At 40.9% G+C, this 20,115-nt stretch overlaps 3 protein-coding genes across 4 annotated transcripts; 1 reads left to right on the top strand and 2 right to left on the bottom strand.

The window, feature by feature from the left end:
• Positions 1-6,122: 6,122 nt before the first annotated feature.
• On the bottom strand, positions 6,123-7,180 carry LOC27209358. Of its 2 annotated transcripts, XM_039296838.2 has the most exons (4): positions 7,123-7,180; positions 6,886-7,029; positions 6,659-6,823; positions 6,123-6,571 (listed from the first exon to the last, which is right to left on the bottom strand). In XM_039296838.2, exons 2-4 carry the CDS (start codon positions 7,003-7,005, stop codon positions 6,386-6,388), a joined length of 471 nt encoding a protein of 156 aa, XP_039152772.1. In that variant the 5' UTR covers positions 7,006-7,029; positions 7,123-7,180; the 3' UTR covers positions 6,123-6,385. The 2 variants fall into 2 exon arrangements, with proteins under 2 accessions (XP_039152772.1, XP_016039369.2); XM_016184793.3 differs by lacking the exon at positions 7,123-7,180 and having other exon boundaries at positions 6,126-6,571; positions 6,886-7,116.
• A 1,223-nt stretch (positions 7,181-8,403) lies between these two features.
• LOC6725998 lies at positions 8,404-9,403 on the bottom strand. The gene is made up of 3 exons (XM_016172563.3): positions 9,122-9,403; positions 8,895-9,059; positions 8,404-8,799 (listed from the first exon to the last, which is right to left on the bottom strand). Exons 1-3 carry the CDS (start codon positions 9,281-9,283, stop codon positions 8,602-8,604), a joined length of 525 nt encoding a protein of 174 aa, XP_016039371.1. The 5' UTR covers positions 9,284-9,403; the 3' UTR covers positions 8,404-8,601.
• A 6,329-nt stretch (positions 9,404-15,732) lies between these two features.
• LOC6725995 (metaxin-2) lies at positions 15,733-16,903 on the top strand. Its single transcript, XM_002106941.4, has one exon. The coding sequence runs from the start codon at positions 15,800-15,802 to the stop codon at positions 16,661-16,663; it is 864 nt and encodes a 287-aa protein (XP_002106977.2). The 5' UTR covers positions 15,733-15,799; the 3' UTR covers positions 16,664-16,903.
• Positions 16,904-20,115: the final 3,212 nt, after the last annotated feature.

A 20,115-nucleotide genomic window follows, 5' to 3' on the forward strand; every position in this document is an offset into this window, starting at 1 on the left:
ATTGGAATTGGAATGCTGGCCCTGGCTCTCTCTCTGATTCTGATTCGCATTCTGATTCTGCTCCTGATTCTAATTCTGATTCCGGCTCGCCCTGAACGATTGCAAATCGAATTTGCATTGATGCAAATTCCAAGCCAGCCCATCAACCACGCCCACTGTCCCCCATAATAATAATAATTCTTTTTATTATTATATTATCGACAGCGACAGCAGCGGCAACTATATCACTCCTAATTGCAATTTGCGCAAATGTCGGACGGCGGCGGAAGTTTTTATGTCACATACAGGAAATATCAGTGAAACTAGGAAAAAAAATGCATATTGAATTATGATAAATTAGTTGTTTCTAATCTAAATGCATAGATGTGAATAAACTATTAGATTAATATATTTTTTTGTATGAAATTAAATTTGCTTTTAATTAAACATGCGCCAGTTTACAAGAGCAATTGTCAAGTGGTCAAAACATAAAAATTTAAAATGTAACAGAAATAGCGTGTTTATTCTATCAAATACCCAAATCAGCTATACAAGTTATTTGACAACCAAAATATTAAAATCAAACAATTTAGAATGCTTGTGTACATTTAATGAAAACTCTGAAGCCCGTTGTATTCAATGAAATATTTTTAAATGTCTATAAAACTAGAATTAAAAAATAAAAAAACGGCCTAATATTTACAATATTTAATTTAAGCCGAACTGCAATATGACATTCATGTCTAGGATTTGTTAAATTATTCACGTATTAAATATAACATTACCTTTAATATGCCAACGTAGATAAGGGATTCCCTTCACTCACTTTTTAATGACACCTTTACAATTTGTTTTTCTGCAGTTAAATTGCGAAAAAAAAACTGATGCACATAGCATACATATATATATGTATATAAATCCTCGGGGATTACGAGTTAATCATCATGACCAGCGCACTAAGCACTCTCCACCGATTTTCATTTTTCATTTCGCATTTTCCATCGATTGTCCAGGGCGCATTTATCGTGTCAAGTGGTTTGTCGCATATTGTTTGTTTAGTGGCGCACCTGAAGTCGGCTGAATGACGTTGTCAAAGGATTCAGTATGGAATTATGTGCAATTATTGGCAGTTGTCCGCTTTTAAACTCGTAAATGGCCCGGAAGAGGGGGCTTTGCATTTACCAATGTGTAATCACACATGTGATGTTGATGATTTATTGATGAGTTTTTAGCGGGGCGCGTTGCTCTTTGACCGACTGAAACGAAAAACGCCGTGAAAAACTAGCAATGGGTTTAAATAGTCGCCTTATTCTCTGGGTGTATGCAATTTGAATACATTACCATAAATTTGTTATATCTTTACATATAAGTCACCTATTCTATATTTAACTTCAAATCCTATACATTGTTTATAGCTGTATCTATAAATACTTAACTAACTTAATACTTACTTTCACATTTTAATTGTTACATAGGCCAACAAGTGTATTGCCTCTTTATTGTAGCTATTTACCATACTATTCTAAGTAATATATTAAATAATAATTGATGGAGACATAGAAAAAAAAACGAGCTTGTCAATAGAACCTTTTAATAACCCCATCGATGTCCGTGACTAGTGTATTTCTGGGGCACACAAACGATAGAAAGCCAAGTCCTACAGATGGTCAAAAGGAAAATGAAAACATTAAGCACTGTATTTAGCGAGAGAAGAATGTGGCCAGTCGGGGGTAAATGAGAAAAATTGAGGAAAATAGGGAAAATGTGTAAAAGGGAAACTCATGCACGGCTGCCTATGAAACGTCGTCCATTCCGCTCAGTGCGTGTATCATCTGGCCCCTCTTCTCCTCCCACCACAGTCTTTCACTAAGAATTTCCCAGCTTTCCACCCCTTTCCACCGCCCCCTTTTCTCCTCCTCTTCCATTTGCATGCTTCGAGAGCCAAAAATTGCTCTCCAATGCGTGGCAAAGCAGAGTGCAAAGCCAAAAGGAGAATGGAAAACTAGCAAAGCCTCGATAAAGGAAAAGTCCTCTTGAACCGAAAGGGAAGGCGGGGTGGAAAATTCTGGGTGGCATTTTTAGGGGTGAATGGCTGGCATACTGCCTAACGATCTATTCACGTTGAGAGGCGTCTCGAGACTCCTGGCGACGACAACGAGAACTATTGAAGCGTATTAATTCTTTTTAATGCCAAAATAATAACGACGCCATTATGCCGAGTAACGGTGCCCCCACCACCACCACCACCACCTCCTGGAAAAGCCAACCAATACCACCCCCCGGCGCACCACCTCTTTCGGCTTTCGGTGGCGCCGGCGGTTTGGCCAACGAGACGGCGACCAAAAGTCTGCATCGAAATGTTTTCCAATTGACCAAACAGCGCAAAAATAAAAGCCAGCAACAGCAGCACACCACGTTCAAAACAACAAAATCATGAGAATAGACTTAGTGATATAGGTACAATTAAATACCCTTAAGTTAATGCGGCGATAAGGGCATTTTAGTGAACTTTTAGGCCTAGATATCGAATATTTCGACTGGCAAACTCAAAGCAGTTTTTGGTTGTATTTATAAAGGGAATAGTACTTGTTTTTTATTCAATAAAAAAAAGGGTGGGCGTGAGATTTCATAATTTCGATAATATCATTTAAATACGGTTTTTATTAAATCTTTCCTGAAGCAGATATCAGAAGTATTCAAACTTCTTGAATTAACAAGCGAACACTATTATGACCAATGGTAAATTATGAAGTACGAAGCAGTTATTGCACATAGTACTACCAAATTTGTTTTGCCAACTTATCAAACTAATGATACCCCATTAGTAGGGTATATTTATCGACAGAATGTGCTTGTGCATGTGTCCGATACTTATAAGCATAAAAACTGATAACGAAATCAAAACGTCGAGCCAAACGATTTGGAAATACTTGGACAGCAGCAGCAGGAGATGTCCGTCCAATGGCCAATGGCAATGCCAACAACAATGGGCCGGAACGCAACAACAAAGGCCGTAGTCCTTCTGTCCGGCCGTAACATCAATGTAACGGCCATACAACATTATTATCATCGCAAATGGCAAGTTAGACAAACACATTGAGTGCCCATTTAATGGCCAACCTCCTCTCCTTCCAAGGACTCCAATGACTCCAGCTCTGGCAACCCGAAGCCAAGTCCCTTTTACCCAACTCAAGGCTAGACAGGGGGTGGCTGTGGGTGGGTGTGGGTGGCAGGGCATCATCAGAAGATGGTTATGGGTCTAGGCACATAATGACCAAGCTAAACAGCAAATGAACTTTTAAACGTATTGAATTGACGTTCCTCACAGAGCTGGAGGATCCCAGAATGAGGCGTCAAAAGCGCCGCTGGCCGTAGAAAAGCAGTATATATTGGGTCCTTCGGAGGGGGCATTAATGGGTTGCCATGGCCAGCTCTTAGATATAATGTCTACTGGCTATGGGCAAAGTGCGTGTGGAACGACAAAGGGAATAGCAAACATGGAGCTCAAATCAGGCAACACAGCAAGGCACAAAGGTGGTGCAAAGGAGTCCAAAGGATACAGCCACTACAGGGCAATAATGAAAAAGTATGGTCCATCGACGGACAGGCAGATTCCATGCAAAGGCCAAACATATTCACTGCTTCGACACTGTGGGTTTTCGAAACAGGTAAGTTTAAAAGAAATATAAATCTCAGTATTTTGAAATTTAAGCTTAAAAGTAAAAATTAATACACATAGAGCTCAGCTTGGAAATGTTTCAAAGTCACAACTTTGGATTAATCTTAATATTACTTTCAACATTTTTTAGTTTTAGAGCATATTCAAAGTATAAATTACTTTTAGCCCGATAAAAAGTGCATATATGTATATGAACGCCATTAAATCGTTCCCAGCGTCGAATAAATTGGCGTTAGGGCCGTGATTTGCCATGGTGAGACCAAAAAATAAAGCATCCGGCCAAAGATGCGGCAACAAATGAGATTTCGAGCAGCACCAGTCGACATTTGTCCATTGAATTGAAAAGAATGGAATCGTTTTTGTCAATTTATTATGGTCACGATCATTCGTCACCTCGTTCGCTCTATGGTCGAAAATAACAAAATAGCACATGACATGAAAACCCCACTATTTTTTATTTTTTATTTTTTTATTTTTTATTATTTTCCTCTTTAAGCGGCACTAACCTCTCGAATGGCAGGACGTGACTGGGCAGCTGGGGAAAACGTTCGAGTTCGAGTTGCACAGTTGATTTAAACGATCCAGCGGCATGCAGATGAGTTTTTGATTTTCCATTTTCCAATTGTGTTTGCTCTTGTTGTTCGCTATTTTGTTTTTACGAGCTGACTAAATGGCAAGCCGACAAACTGACGAACTCGACGCTAAAAACGCCAGCAAATAGGCAGTGAACGAGAGGCGACAATAACAGACAGTGGCCCCAAAAAGTGGGCGGGGCCACGCATAATTTAACATTCGAAAGGGGGGCGGGGTGGGTGGGTGTGTGTGTAAGAGCTGGAGTGGTTGGGTGGCGAATTTTCGTCTGCCCTGTTTGTGTTTACATTTCGTCTTAAGCTGCGACAAGATGCCGCCATATATTTGTCACATGGACGCCACTTTTACGGCCAACAGGAGTGAGGGCTTTCCGGGGGATTGGGGCTGGGGCTGATGGGTCGGTTAGCCCCGGGGGCATGCTGACATGGAGGGGGTGGTGGCAGGGGCGTGCAGAACAATCGACGAGTGGATATCACAAGCAGTGGCATAACAAGAGCACATGGCGAGCCAAAAGAGGAGTTGTGTGCAAATAACCTTAAGCCGGAAGCTCGTCAAGTGACTTTGCTGCCTTACTGCTGACGAAAAAAAAAAAGAATAAAAAGGAAGGAAAACCCCACTACAACAAGTACACTAACGAAAATATTGAAAGTTGGTAGGAAAAGCAGCTCAAGGGCAGCTACATATGTATAGGTTTATATGTATTTACAGATTTTAAGAAGTCGTCACATTTTAAGTTTATTTAATTTTAATTTATTTGTGCTTTATCCCTTATATATATATGTACATTTCATTAAAGCTAATGGTATAATTAGGTATTTACAGTGTTTAGCTAAGGCTTTCATCTGAAATATTTATTAATTATGTCTAGTTGACCTGTTTTTAGTTTTTTGTATAACAATATTTATTATTTATTAAGGAAAACAAGGGAGAAGAAAAACCTTAATTGACTATTTTAAGTTTAAACTAAATAAAAATGTTACATCCTTTACTTAAATCTTAGCAACATTTTAAATATAAATTTATGGGTAATATTAATTTATTATCATTCATTATCAAATTTGCAGCATTCAATGTTTGCTGTGCATTCACAAACAAACGCTGCTCCATCATCAACGTATCCAAAGTATTTGCATTTTGTATCACTTAAGCATCAGCTTTGCCATTGTTGCCACTGGTCACAGGAGACATTTATAGCTAAACACACACATATAAAACTAGCCCCCCAATACACATACACTTACGGTGGCATACATATAAAACTTGCCCCAGTCTTTCCGGCTTTTCCTACCAAGCTGCGTGCCTTATTTGCGACTCAAACGTTAAGTAATGGAATTATTCGTCAGCCCAACTATAGGGCACCCACTGTCGAGCCTGCCCCACCAGAAAATCAGCACCCGCTTCCATTTTCCCCTCCCCACCACCCGCGTTCGACAATCAAATTTGGCTTGGCAACAAATTTCGGACAGCGCTGAAGGAGGCGCGTGTAATTGCCAAGACAAACATTGTGTTAAGTGGACTCCCACACAAACAGAAGCGGTCCATACGCTGGGAAAACTGTAGCCAAGACAGCTGTGTGGGTCTGTGTGTGTTAGCTTTGGCTTTACAAGCCGGCCGAGTTTGACTTCTCCGCAGCTAGAACTTGAAATGGCGGCCAGTACATGAATGTACTTCTTGCTTAAGTCTTTTTTTTTTTTTGCTATTAAGCATTGTGTATTTTCGTTGCAACCAAGTGATATATATTTAATATGAAATACTTGATTTAAGTTTATTTGCTTTGATTTAGGATATTTAAATTATCATAAGACGAAAAAAAAATGAATGTGTATAGTAACGGGTATAAAAGCAACAATCAATTCGCATTAAAAGAAAGTTATACAGATGTTAAATTGGTTTATTTAATGCACAAATCAAATATTATGTAAATTGTGTGATTATTTTTAGCCAAGTTATGACCAAAGCCACAAAGTTTAAAGAGCCCCATTCACTGCATAATTTAGTCCTGTTTTAAATGTTCACCCCCGAAACATGAAGGGTTTAAATAGTATAATTTGCCATCTGTACCCAGTTTCAGCTTCTCTTTCACCCTATTAAAGTTATAAAACAGATATCGGCATGGAGCACATCATTTCCTCAAGGCTAACAGTGTATCTGTGTTTTGAGGATCCACTGCACGTAAAAAACACACCACAAGTTGAGCATTATTTCCAAAAGGGTCACCCTGCGCTCCAGAGGTATCCTGGCATGTCGCCGGATATCTAATAGCAGCACAAAAATATCGCTGACGGAAATCACTACGAAGGGATTTATGTAATGCGGCTTGATCTGGATTAAAACAATGGTTGCAGTGACTTATAACAATGGTGCAATACATATTGTAAATTAATATATTGTAAGGGCCTTTATACTCACGGATACCATGCCGTATATCACTAACATCCACACTTGCAGCATTAAAAATTGTTTGAGGGCTCGTAAGCGCCCCGAATGTGCGCTCCTCAGAATCAAGAGACAGCTTGGCCGTCCCAACTGCGTCCCTCCCATGAAAAGGTTCACGAAATCTATAAAATTGAATACCTGCGAATTTGATGTAATTAGTTCTTTACTTGCTGCCCAGCAAACTATAAATATATACTCACCACTCGAAGGATACCGAAGCTGAGGGTATAGAAGAATATCATTGTATCGATATTTGTCGAGAATTTCCAGTTGCAGCGTGTTTCGCAATAAGATATGGGTATCTTTAGGTTGGTGTGCATAACGCCGCAAAACTGATCAATAATCTGCTCGAAGAAATTCATGGCGAAATGAGGTATATTTGTACGAATAAATTTTCGAAATCTATAAAAGATCTCAGGAAAAATGTATATTTATACTTATTAAAATGTTTGACAGACTGAAAGCAACGAATGAAAAACGATAAAGATTAGGGCACAAAATCATGGCCAACTAGTCCCGCTGGCTGTGCAAGGACAGGGACAAAAAGCTGGCACGACGAGATCTACAACGATGATGGTCGGCCTCCAGGACCTCCACTCGCTGCTCCAAAATTTGTCAAAATTTTAAATCTTGGTAATCAGCACAAATCTTTTATAACTATTGTAACGTATAAATAGCATAATTGTATACTATTGTCCTTTCACTTATGCTTTAATAATATGAGTAACCAAAGGGGAGGGAATAAGACGCTTAATTTTATTAAGCTTTGAGATAATTTTTTTCACAAAAAAACTATTTTTGGCGAAAAACTCAATTTTTCAATTTGGCTTTTTTGGCTATAACTTGAATAAAAATGGTCACACAGCAAAAAGAATTACCATTTTATACTCTTTATAACCAATACTAACCACCCCTTTCACTTTTAAACAGATTTTGTAAAATTAATTTTTGGCCAAATTTTCGCAAAATTTTTCATCAAAATTTGCGAAAAATTTAAAAATCCCAGAATTCCCAAACTTGAATGCAAATCGATTGGTATTTAAACAACGAACTCAGCGAGGTATGACATTCCTTATTTGGGTAATTATTTTCAATGTTTCGATCAAAATACCGATTATTTTTTTCACAAAAAAACAGGAAAACTATTTTTGGCAAAAAACTCAATTTTCAATTTGGCTTTTTTGGCTATAACTTGACTAAAAATGGTCACACAGCAAAAAGAATTACCATTTTATACTCCTTATAACCAATACTAACCACCCCTTTCACTTTTAAACAGATTTTGTAAAATTAATTTTTAGCCAAATTTTCGCAAAATTTTTCATCAAAATTTGCGAAAAATTTAAAAATCCCAGAATTCCCAAACTTGAATGCAAATCGATTGGTATTTAAACAACGAACTCAGCGAGGTATGACATTCCTTATTTGGGTAATTATTTTCAATGTTTCGATCAAAATACCGATTATTTTTTTCACAAAAAAACAGGAAAACTATTTTTGGCAAAAAACTCAATTTTCAATTTGGCTTTTTTGGCTATAACTTGACTAAAAATGGTCACACAGCAAAAGGAATTACCATTTTATACTCCTTATACTCCTTATAACCAATACTAACCACCCCTTTCACTTTTAAACGGATTTTGTAAAATTAATTTTTCGCCAAATTTTCGCATTTTTCGTAATTTTAAAGTCAGCAGGAAAGTTATACAGATGTTAAATTGGTTTATTTAATGCACAAAACAAATATTTATTAAATTGTGTCATTATTTTTAGACAAGTTATAACCAAAGCTACAAAGTTTAAAAAGCCTCATTCACTGAATAATTTAATCCTGTTTTAAATGTTCACTCCCAGTAACATGAAGGGTTTAAATCGGCATGGAGCACATCATTTCCTCCAAGCAAAAAAATTGTAGGCTAACAGTGTATCTGTTTCTTGAGGATCCGCTGCACGTAAAAAACACAGCACAAGTTGAGCATCATTTCCCAAAGGGTCATCCTGCGTTCCAGAGGTATCCTGGCATGTCGCCGGATATCTAATAGCAGCACAAACATATCGCTGATCAAGATGATGACGGAAACCACAACGAAGGGATTTATGTAATGCGGCTTGATCTGGATTAAAACAATGGTTGCAGTGACTTATAACAATGGTGCAATAAGTGTGTACAGTATGGAAATTAATATATTGTAAGGGTCTTTATACTCACGGATACCATGCCGTATATCACTAACATCCACGCTTGCAGCATTAAAAATTGTTTGAGGGCTCGTAAGCGCCCCGAATGTGTGCCCCTCAGAATCAAGAGACAGCTTGGCCGTCCCAACTGCGTCCCTCCCATGGAAAGGTTCACGAAATGTATAAAATTGAATACCTGCGAATTTGATGTAATTAGTTCTTTACTTGCTGCCCAGCAAACTATAAATATATACTCACCACTCGAAGGATACCGAAGCTGAGGGTATAGAAGAATATCATTGTATCGATATTTGCCGAGAATTTCCAGTTGCAGCGTGTTTCGCAATAAGATATGGGTATCTTTAGGTTGGTGTGCATAACGCCGCAAAACTGATCACTAATCTGCTCGAAGAAATTCATGGCGAAATGAGGTATATTTGTACAAATAAATTTTGGAAATCTATAAAAGATCTCAGGAAGAATGTATATTTATACTTATTTAAGTGTTTGACAGACTGAAAGGCAACGAATGAAAAACGAAAAAGATTAGGGCACTAAATCATGGCCATCTACTCCCACTGGCTCTGCAAGGACAGGGACAAAAAGCTGGCACGACGAGATGTACAACGATGATGGTCGGCCGCCAGGAGCTTCACTCGCAACCATAAAATTTGAAATCTTGGTAATCAGCTAAAATCTGTTATAGCTAGTGCGACGTATAAATAGCATAATTGTATACCATTTAATAATATCATAATATCCTTAAATAATATAATAAGTAACCAAAGAGAAAGGAATAAACCGCTAAAGATAACCTTAAACAGAGCTCCCCGTTTTGGGTAGTTCCACTTGCACTTCTTTGTCCATTTTGTTGTTTATTCTAAGATTTGTTTCCTTTGTATCCAATTACTCGTTTATTATTCTCTAGTCGGCCTGCTTAATTTCCTTCACTCCACATTATTTTACTGGCCCATCTTTTTTTACGCTTTTACCCTTTTTCCTGCCTACTTATTTTAATTTAACCTTCACTTCTCGCAGCGGGCTGAGGAAATTTCACAAGCCGCCCACCATTGGTGTGGGGTGGAAAATTGGAATACGGTCAAAGTGTTAAGCCATTGTCGCCGTTGTTGGCATCTGCTCCATGTGCCACGCCTCGTGCCCACGCAACTTTTTCGCCTCTGCACAATGTATGTAAAGGGTGGGCGGAAAGGGGTGGTAAATTTGGGGGAAAAGACCAGATGACGACGAGGGCAAAGAAATTCGCAATTAATCACAATTAAAAACGGCCTGAAATTTCTTCTTCTTTTTATACCGCCATTTATACCTTTAACTCATGTACATATATAGATGGCTATTTTATATATGTATTACACTCTTTTGCACCCTTTGTCCACGTCATCCGCATTTAATTATGGAAATGTTAATTTGCTTAGCACTTCAGAGCAGCGACCCCCAGTTACCCATTATTTCCCGCCGCTTTTTCACAGTTTTTCTCAAACGCATTTTCCCCTCGTTCCGCCGCTGAACTGGCTCCACCTGGCGGTGGCGAGTCAGCGCAAATGTTCATGTTTAGTTTTTTTTGCCATCGCGCCATTAATTTTCAATTAACACTATGCCAGAAGCAGACGACGCGGACAACGACAATGATTATGGCAAATGGCTGGCGGATTATGGGTGGCGGTGGGCAAGTGGTGCTCCTTTGCAAGTGGAGTCGACACCGTCTGGGTCACCGTTAGTCAATGGCACAATGCCCTAATCAGGGCGTAAGTATTGGTCCAAGTGCAAAGCTGCCGACGGTGCGTCAAAATGATACCCTGGAAAATGAGGTGCTGACCTCATTTCAGAAATTAAGTAATTCGGGAACTTGCCAGATATAGTATATTATATTATTTAGCTGCATTATTTAATATTTGATAATGAACTTTAATTAACAGGATTGCAATGAAATAAATGTTGAAACCTCTACCAAATGAACTTTTTAAAAGTAATGGGCATCTGCTAGCCTCATACTCTTCCTGAGCCTTGTTATTTCTTATTTATTGCCTCGTTCGTGCTTTCATTGGCACCCAACTTAACCTGGGCCAACCCAAGTGGTCCTGGCCCAATCCCCAACTAAACCGAAACCAAAACCAGCCCCAACTCCCTGTCCACCTGTAGTTCATTTCATTTACCGCTTGTCCCTAACAAAGTTCAATCCTTTGTTGTTAACCCAGCCCAAGCACCCCTCTCTTTTTCCTTTGGCCCTCTTTTGGGGGCGCCCCTGTCGTTTGTGCTTACGCCATTAACTTAAAGTGCCATTGGCTCCAAGATCGGTGGCGGGGAAAAAGGGGGCAGCAGGAGGAGCATCAGAGCATCAGAGCATCTGGCCATCTGCGTAGTCTGGGAGCACTTAACTTAAGCGCTCTAATTGTATTAAAAGCGTGTCCTTTCCCGCCTACGGCTGACCCTCGCCCTCTCTTCCCCTCCCTCTCACCATATATCTATGTATCCCGCCATATCCTTAACCATTTTTCCTTCTGGGCGGACAGAGCAATGCCACATAGTTGACGTTGACGTAATGTCTCGTCTCGGCTCGCCTCGTCTCGTTTTTGGCCTGGCCAGCATCTCGTTTTTCCCCGGCTAATTCGGCTAAGTGATTTTCATGAGTGCGTGCCAGGGCTGCTAGCCCGGTTTTATCTGACTTATGGTTTAATTAGGGTCAGGCGAAAGGGGTTCTCTATGCCTCACCGGCATTGCAATTAGTTCCGATAAACCCGAACAAGGCGAAAACTTATTTGTGGAGCTGCATGCGTTTGCATATATACAAAGAAAACTGTGATAAAGAGACATATTATTGCAATAAGTGCAATTATTATACAATTTAATTTTCAGTTTTATAACTAGTCATGTTACCCAATAATACTGTTGAACTTTCTAAATCTTTCTTGTTCAAATCTCTGACCAATTTCGTCGACTTTTCTCGCAGTGCAGCGTCCGTTTGTGGTTTTGTTACAATCATTCCGTTCGCAATGCGCTCCGGTTCACCTTTTTGGCCCACTTTGTCAGCTTCTTCCCGGCCGCTCCACCACTTGACCTCCTTCTTGGTTGCTTATTTTTGGCTTGAAAACGCAAATAACTTGCAATTTCTGGTCGGGTCTTCCGCACACCATACCATACACTCTACACAGCACACACACCGCGCCGTCGACATTCCATGGCTTTCGCATGGCTGGAATCCGGGTAAATGTTAATTAAGCATCATTTACGCATTCAGGCCGCCATAATTTGCAGCGACAATGACACTGACAGCGCCACAATGTTGCGACAACTTTGACAAGCCCGCCAGCCAGGACACAGAAACGGAGTCTTGGAGTCCTGGAGACACGGAGCCCGACCCTTTACCCCATTTACCCATTTACCACACTGTCACTCGGCACGCAGTCAAATTTAATGTAACATAAAAGGTTTTCCATTTTATTCACCATCCTACTTAATGTATATCAGGACGTAATGGTTCCATTAGGACAACCGCAAATGTTCCACGACATTGTCTGGAGGTCTGGGGAAAAGAAATCGTTCAATAAGCAGATATCTGAATGAAACGATTGACTTGGCTGGAAGATTGTTCGGACTACGTGGCGTATGACAAATGTTCAAAGCGCAGTGTTTCTCACATTACGTATACGCGGTGTATACCATGCCCATTGACTAACATTTGGGGTAGATTATAGATATTTTTATAAATTTATTATTGCATAAGCCTGGGTACCTCGGCTCTAGAGTGGCATAGCCTTATCTATGTCCTGGTCCTGGACGCGATTCCCCTTTTGTCCGAGTCCCGGTGCCACACCATCTGCTGTTGGTGTCCCACTGTCCAAGCGTCCAATGGCCGCTTATCTTTCCCAGACAATGGACAATGTGGCCGTGGATTAGCTCAGCCAAACGGTTATTTAGCGGCGTCCAGAGCGAGGATTGTCTTCACCATCCACCTCCTGCTCCTTTCAAGGACTCCGCCAAATTGTGGCCACAAAGCGGCCGGTGAAGTGCGCCCAACAGCTGGCCAACAAAATTCAGAGATGGCCAACAATACATCCAACAATATCCAACAATGCCAACGTCCAACGACCAACACAAAAAAGCAACAAATCGCCAACTGTAGAAACAAAATAATAATAAAGACAAGCAGCAACGTGGAATGGCGGAGCACAAAACCGAAATAGCAAATAAAATTGCACAGCAAGGATGAAAATGAAACGAGTGCAGGAAAGGAAGAAGAAGACAGAGAAAGGAGCTGGGGAGTCCTGCAGAAGAATTACGTTAAAAGCCAAGAATAACGATGGTACGAAGAAATTCGGTGGAACAACACGTGAATTACCCTAAGGGAAAATAAAATAAAATAACAAATAATTATTAACTTGGAGTATAGCATTTTTTAATTAAGTTGTTGGATGTACAGGTATTGTGTACATACATATGTGTGCTTCACAGTCATTCCAATAAAAATATAAACACTTACTCTCAATTCTATTAGAGAATTGATATTACTAATGTTCTAGTTAGTCAAGCCAATGCTAAATTTAAAGTGTTATAATTTTCTTCTAACAATCAATGGATCATGAACACACTATTCTAAATTCAATACAATTTAAATTTCCTTATTTTATGAATATGTTTATACTTTTGCATTGCTTATAAACATTTAAAAATACACTGCAAATACTATGCGTTTAGAAAATATGTGTATTATATTTGATTAAACTAATGTTAAAACCGTTAAAACCGAAAATGACACCATTTCGATATTACAGGGTATCGGCGATAGAGTAAGAGGGCAAGTTAGGGTCGCAAGTCGCGCACACATTTCTCACACCAAATGCAAATAAAACGACGCCTTGGAATTGAAATAGAAATAGAAAATTGCCAAACAAAAATGGCAGCATAAACTTTTGCTGTTTGCCACTTCCGTACGTCATTCGTTCTGCTTTCACCTCCTTTCTCCATAGGTCGTAACTCTCGCACACACACACAGAATAAGAAAGGAGAAAGCGAATAAGACACAGTGGCACATATACGCACAAAAGTCTGCTGCTTGTCGACATTTTGGTAATAAATTGAGTTTTATGGCAGTCATATTATTCTTTATTAGTGGGTAAGAATTGTTGCCTTTTGTTGGCTTTTGTTGCCGAAACGATGTCTCAACCAGGCCAACATCCTTGCCATCCCGAGCATCCCTAGCATGCCGAGCATCTTGAATCCTTAACCCACAATGGCTAGATATCACTGGTTCGCCTCCGAAGTGCCTGCTCTGTGTGGCTTAATTAATTTGGCAGTGTTTTGGGACTTGGTTGTCAATGGATTGGACGGAATTCCCAGAAGCCCTCGACCGAATCAATCAACGACAACGCCACGGCCCTCGTATATTTACTCTTTCATTTCCCAGGAACGTGGCTGGTAAATTAAAAACTCTCATCCAAAATTCGTTACTTGGCGTTAAATTAGTATCGGCTTTCGAACTTCGCGGGCATACTAATCAGGTCCAAGGCGTCCGCCCAAAATGGGATAATCCGTCAATCGAAGCTCGCAATTTTCACAGCTGTCAACGCAAGCCAGATTGGTTATTTCAAATAGGATTGCCTATAAGCATAACAAAATATTTTAAAATAAACTTTAAATACAAAGCAAATGGCAAACACAAGCGGGCTTGATTAAGGTATAGTTTCTAGGGTTAACAAAACTATGGTTCTATTTAATATATAGCAATATTTCATATTGATATTTATTTCGATTTTTCATTAAAGTGTTTCTTTGTTAAATTACTACTTTTGTTTTGGTGCAGTATTTCGAGTTTCTTTCCGTGTAGCGACGTATCATCAAGGCCATTCAATTAGCAATCATGGAGAGCCCGTCAGCTCCTCGTACCTGATGATCCATGAAACGTTCGAATAGAGCGCCCAAAACTTTTGCCTCATTTCCGGAAGCACTCGAGTCCGGGATCAGAGGAGCCACAAAACTGTGCATAATGCTCCGCCCGAGCAATTTATCATCCGCAGTTCCAGTTCCCGCGAGGCTGTCGGCCAAAACCAGCGGGCGGCAGTAGAACAAAAATTTGGTGGCGAGTGGGCCGCAACCTTTTTGGGTGGCCAAGGGAATGTGGTGGAAGGGGGCGGTAGCCGATGATTAATTGCTTGAATGTCCAGTCGAGCAGAAAATTCACAAAACATTTCCATCATCAAAGCACAACTGATTTTTCTGTGGAAAAGTGAATCCTGTCAACGATGAAACGAAGGCAGACAGCTCTTCAAGTCCAATGTAGGAATAATGCTCTCTGTCAGTTTGATTTCAAGTTATTTGCCTAATTGCGAATATAGTTTATTTGCCTTCACATCTATTCGTTGCTAATTGCACATTTCAAATTTCAATTCCTTTCATTGCAGACTAATTAAATGCTTAAATGCCATATATTTGGTTTCACTTAACAACTGCTTGTACGCATGAACAAAAAACAATCAATGGATAGACATAACTGAAAGTAAACAAGTTCAAGGGCTTTTTCTGGAAATGAACAGTAAGCAATTTATTATTGCGCGAATTGAAAAAATTATAAAATAAATCAGACAGGGAAATTAGGTAAGATTTTTTGGTGCCTGTCATATTAATAAGGCGTGTATTACAGCTTTTATTATTGAATGTTATAAAGTTATTTATTTAAGTTGACAATGCATAACTTTTATTTTATTGAAATTGTGGAAGAATTTGCTTTCAAGATTTTTTCTTCCTTATTTAACGTTTATTTGCAAAACATTTAAGATATTCCGAATCCTAGCAGTAATGTAATAAAAGTTGACAGATAAAACCTAAACAAAATATTTGAAAATATAAATAAAGCCATCACTGCCACAATTGTCACCCTTCAATTCCATAAAAAGAAACTCAGTCAAAATTTTCGGCACTTTAAGCATGGAGTTGGAGCAGAACTTGACCGCCGCCCTGATGCAGTCGTCGGCGGAGGAGAACAAGTCGGAGGAGGCGTGGCCGGCGGTGGCCCACCTGCATCAGCCGGCCGAGGCGAATCAGCTCCTGTTGCCGGAGCGCTCCAGCTGCCTGGCGGTGAAGACCTATCTGCGCATGTGCAACCTACCATTTGCGGAGCATAACAGCGACAATGCGGAGTTTATGTCACCTGGTGGTCGGTTGACCCACCTGCCGCTGCTCCGTTTGGGCCCTGTGAAGACTTTTGCGGAATTCGAGCCAATAGTGGCCCAGGTGGAGGCCATGCAAGGCGGCAATTTCCTGGGCAGTTGGATGTCCGAGGATCAGCGCGATACAATACGCTGTCTGGTTAGCTATGTGGAGAATGTCTTCACCCTGGCGGAGATTCACATGAGCTTTGTGGATGAGGCAAACTACCAACTATACACGGCAACGCGCTGTGCAGCAACTCATCCGTGGCCGTTGAGTACGATTCGCCGGTTTGCCAAGCAGAAGGACGCACAGAAGATCCTGAAGGTCTACCAGTGGCAGGATCTGGACAACGACCATGTAATCCAGGAGGTGGGCATCTGTGCCGACGCGTTGGTCGCTGAACTGGAGGAGGACCAGGCGAAGAGCTATTTCGGCGGCTCACGACCTTGCAAATTGGACGCCCTGGTCTTTGGCCATTTGGTAGCCATAATGACCACCAAGCTTCCCAACATGGAACTGGCCGAGGTCCTGGCCACGTATCCACGTCTCTTGGCCCACTGTCGCCGCATCGATCAGAGCCTGTTTGATGGCAAACTCCTGACCAGCGCGGTGGAGGAGCAGGAGAAGGAGACGGAGTAGCCAAAATAGAATAAAGGAAAGGGCAGGACTCGGAATCCCTCTGCCCCGGAACAAAGGATTCTTATTGTTTTTTTATTTGGCCAGGGTCGGGAAGGCAATCAAAAATATGCAAAGCATTTACAATAAAAACGGCAGACAAGTCGGAGAAGGAGTGGGTTTTGCATGGGGAGTGGCACAGGGAAACTCGAACCAGAGTTAAGCCAGCGCACAATGCCATAAAATACAGCAACAGACAAGGCAAGGAACACTGAAAAAAATAAGGTAAATAAATCAAATAAATAGAAAACAAGTAAGTCCAAAATAAATGACTGTTGCAATTTTTCAATTAAATATTCATTTTAGAATAAATGTAGTTTCCACTTAAAAATTTGCAAGTAAAGTTTTGAAAAGTAGTCATATAAATCTAATTTTTTGTATATTAAGATAAAGATATACTCTTTTATATTTCGAGTGTACTAGGCAGTATTTTCGGCGCGGGCTGGCATTCAATTTAAGTTCGCCCTCGACTTGTAGGTTCGATTTTATGACTGGCCCAAAGTCACCAATCTCAATGCAGAGTCCCTGGGAGAAGAGTTTACGGGTCTGCGGGACTTCAGTACTCCGGCTAACCCGTGTGACATGGCCGCATCGTTCGGACAATCAGGGAGCCATCATCGACATCGACTAGGTCCGCTGTCAGCCAGCTCCCCATGTTTTCCTACCATTTTTGCTCCCTTTTTGTGCTTCGCAATCAGAAACTCATCATGGCCTATTGATGATTTTTTCCGTTGTTCTTTTTTTTTGTGTATTTTGCCTTTTCTACGACTCCCAGAGGATAATCTTCGCTGGCCTTGATGGCTGTCCCTGGACTTGGTAATTTATTGGAATTTGCCAAAAGGATTAAGTACGCCAATAAGCGTTGCTCAACGTCAATGAGCGCGTGAGCTCCATCTCCATCCCTATCTCCATTATTTTGAAACCCGTTTTCGTTCTGCCATCGGAGTGGGAAGCATCAGACATCAGACGGCATCGTCATTATCGTTGCTGCCGGCCATTTTCAGCCCTTTCGTCTGTTTCCGCTTCCGCCCGACTTCCGGATCGGAGTGTTGGTGCGTGTAGGCTGCACACTCCGTTGCCAAAAAACCGATAAACATGGCCCGTGTTGAGTGCCAACCTGATTTGTATGGATTAATATTTCAATTTTGACATCGTGACACTTTGGTAAAAATCACTTTATCTAACTACAAATAATATAATATAAAATAATATATTTCAGTACCAATTTAAAGAGTTTTTCAACTTTGCTGTTACGAAAACCTTTGCAGCTTCGCTTAAGACGCATTTAAGAATATAAGTTCTTAGAGATTTCATCCTAATCACCGGACATTACTCACTCGATGTTTATAACTGAATGGGATTCAGTCAATTTGTTCTTCATTGATTCAATAGAACCTTTAGACAGACAATCGCTTTTGCCTTCAAATAACCACGGCACTTGGGGCCTCGAGTAACTGAACTTTTACGTCACGTTGTGCTTTATCGCTTTATTCCGAGCTGCGTCGCCCGATTATCCATCATCCGGATCCGAGGAGTCCCCGTCATCATCAGCGACCTTCAGCTTGCATCTTTCGCTCGCCCGAGTAACCCTAATGGAAAGTATATAAAACACAATTTGTTTTCATTTTGTTCTCCCACAGAGTCGCTGAGCGACTATCCCGACTTTCTCCGACTTTTCTCGATTCATCCAATCCCCGTCCACCCAAATTTTAGCGACTTTCCCTGCCGCTGGCCTCGAGTTTTCAGCGCCTTATCCTGCAGATCCTTGTAGCATACCGAATTCAGCATTCTGTCAGCTTAACCGCTGCCACTTGCCATTGTTGGCTGTTTATTTTGGTAGCCGGGCTTTTTGCGAAAACTTTTGCACATGCCACGCCCAGACGCCCAAAACGCCACCAACCACACCCACCGCCCCCCCGTGCCCAACTGACTGCCGTAGGGCCACTAAACAACAGATAGACTAAACGGGACAAAAAACACAGTAGGTATGCATTAAGATATATACACACAGATGTACACTTAAAAAACTGTTTTCCATAATTATAATAAGATCCCAGATCAATGGATTGTATAGTAGCATTAATGGTGTTTCAGTCTATTTCTTTATTTGCCATAATGCTTTATAGCTTAACCTTTTTAATTATTTATATATATTTTTAGTTATATTTTGTCTCTGAAAATATAATAAATTAAAAAATACATGACGGCAATAATCATTTATATTTAAGAAGCCAAAAAGTCTTCATGATACACCTTGGATAAGCCGCAAATATTCTCGCAGTGTTCAGCATTTATACATGGAAAAGTTCTGCGCCATGGCTTGGTCAGAAGTGGGGGGGCTTTGGGCCAAAACTTTCTATAGCCTACAAATTTTCTTTTGGCTCCAAATTGGCTGAGGGAAGAAAGTTTTCCTTGCGGCTACTTTCGCCGCTGCTCGGTCACCGATGTCGCAGGACGATGGCCTAGTCCATCTATATCCACATCTTTATCTCCTTTGCCAGCTCCATTCATCTCGCCCCACCACCACTCACCAGCATCTTGTGCCCATCCCGGCCAGGCCAGAATGGAGCCTGTGCAGTGATTAGGCAATAATTCTGTGGCACGCAAACGGCGCACATATTAACCCGCCCAAGGAAATATGGCGTGTCATTGAACAACTCAATATCGCAGGGCTCCAAGCGCCACTCACTCACTTACTCGTTGGACCGCCGACTCCACTCCGACTTTTTCGGTTGTTAGGCAAATCACGTAAATTCCTTTAAACGAATTACTTTCAAATTACCGAAAATGTTTGGATCGACTGGCTGGCTTTCCTGAGCAGGTGCTTGTGTGCCCTTTGCGCGCTTTTCCACAGCGACAACAATGGGCGGGAATTTCGGCAGAGAGTTTTAAATAAATATTATTGCGTGTAATTTATATGAAAAGTTTGCGCCTCGTGTTCTTAGGTTGTGATTTTACGATTTTCCGATTTTCATACTCAAAGCCATGATTTTCGGCTGAAAGGCGAACAAAAACTCCGTCTCAATTTATGCAGCTACAACAAAAGCGGTCTCAGTTTATAAAGTAGCAACAAATAATTGACCACCCACACATGCTGCCGGGAGCGGGGAAAATTGTTGCCGCTTTTAGTGGTTTAAAAAAAAAAATCGGAGAAGGAAAAACTGCGAGCAGAGAAAACTCAGCGGAAAACCCGCTCAAGTGGCAATCATCATGATGTTGCCGCTGCTGATGATCATTATTGCGGGCTGCACTTGGCAATTGTTGCCACCGAAAAGAGAGGGAGCGGGGGGGTGAGGGGTTGGCGGTGGCAGTCCAGCCCCCATTAATTCCCAACCACCTCCTTCCATCATCGTCCTGTGAACCGCCCTGTTGAGTGCTTAAAAACACATTGCACGTTCAAATTGAAGTGGAAATGC

This window comes from Drosophila simulans, chromosome X, assembly GCF_016746395.2.
Source record: "Drosophila simulans strain w501 chromosome X, Prin_Dsim_3.1, whole genome shotgun sequence".
Classification (NCBI taxonomy): Eukaryota; Metazoa; Arthropoda; class Insecta; order Diptera; family Drosophilidae; genus Drosophila; species Drosophila simulans.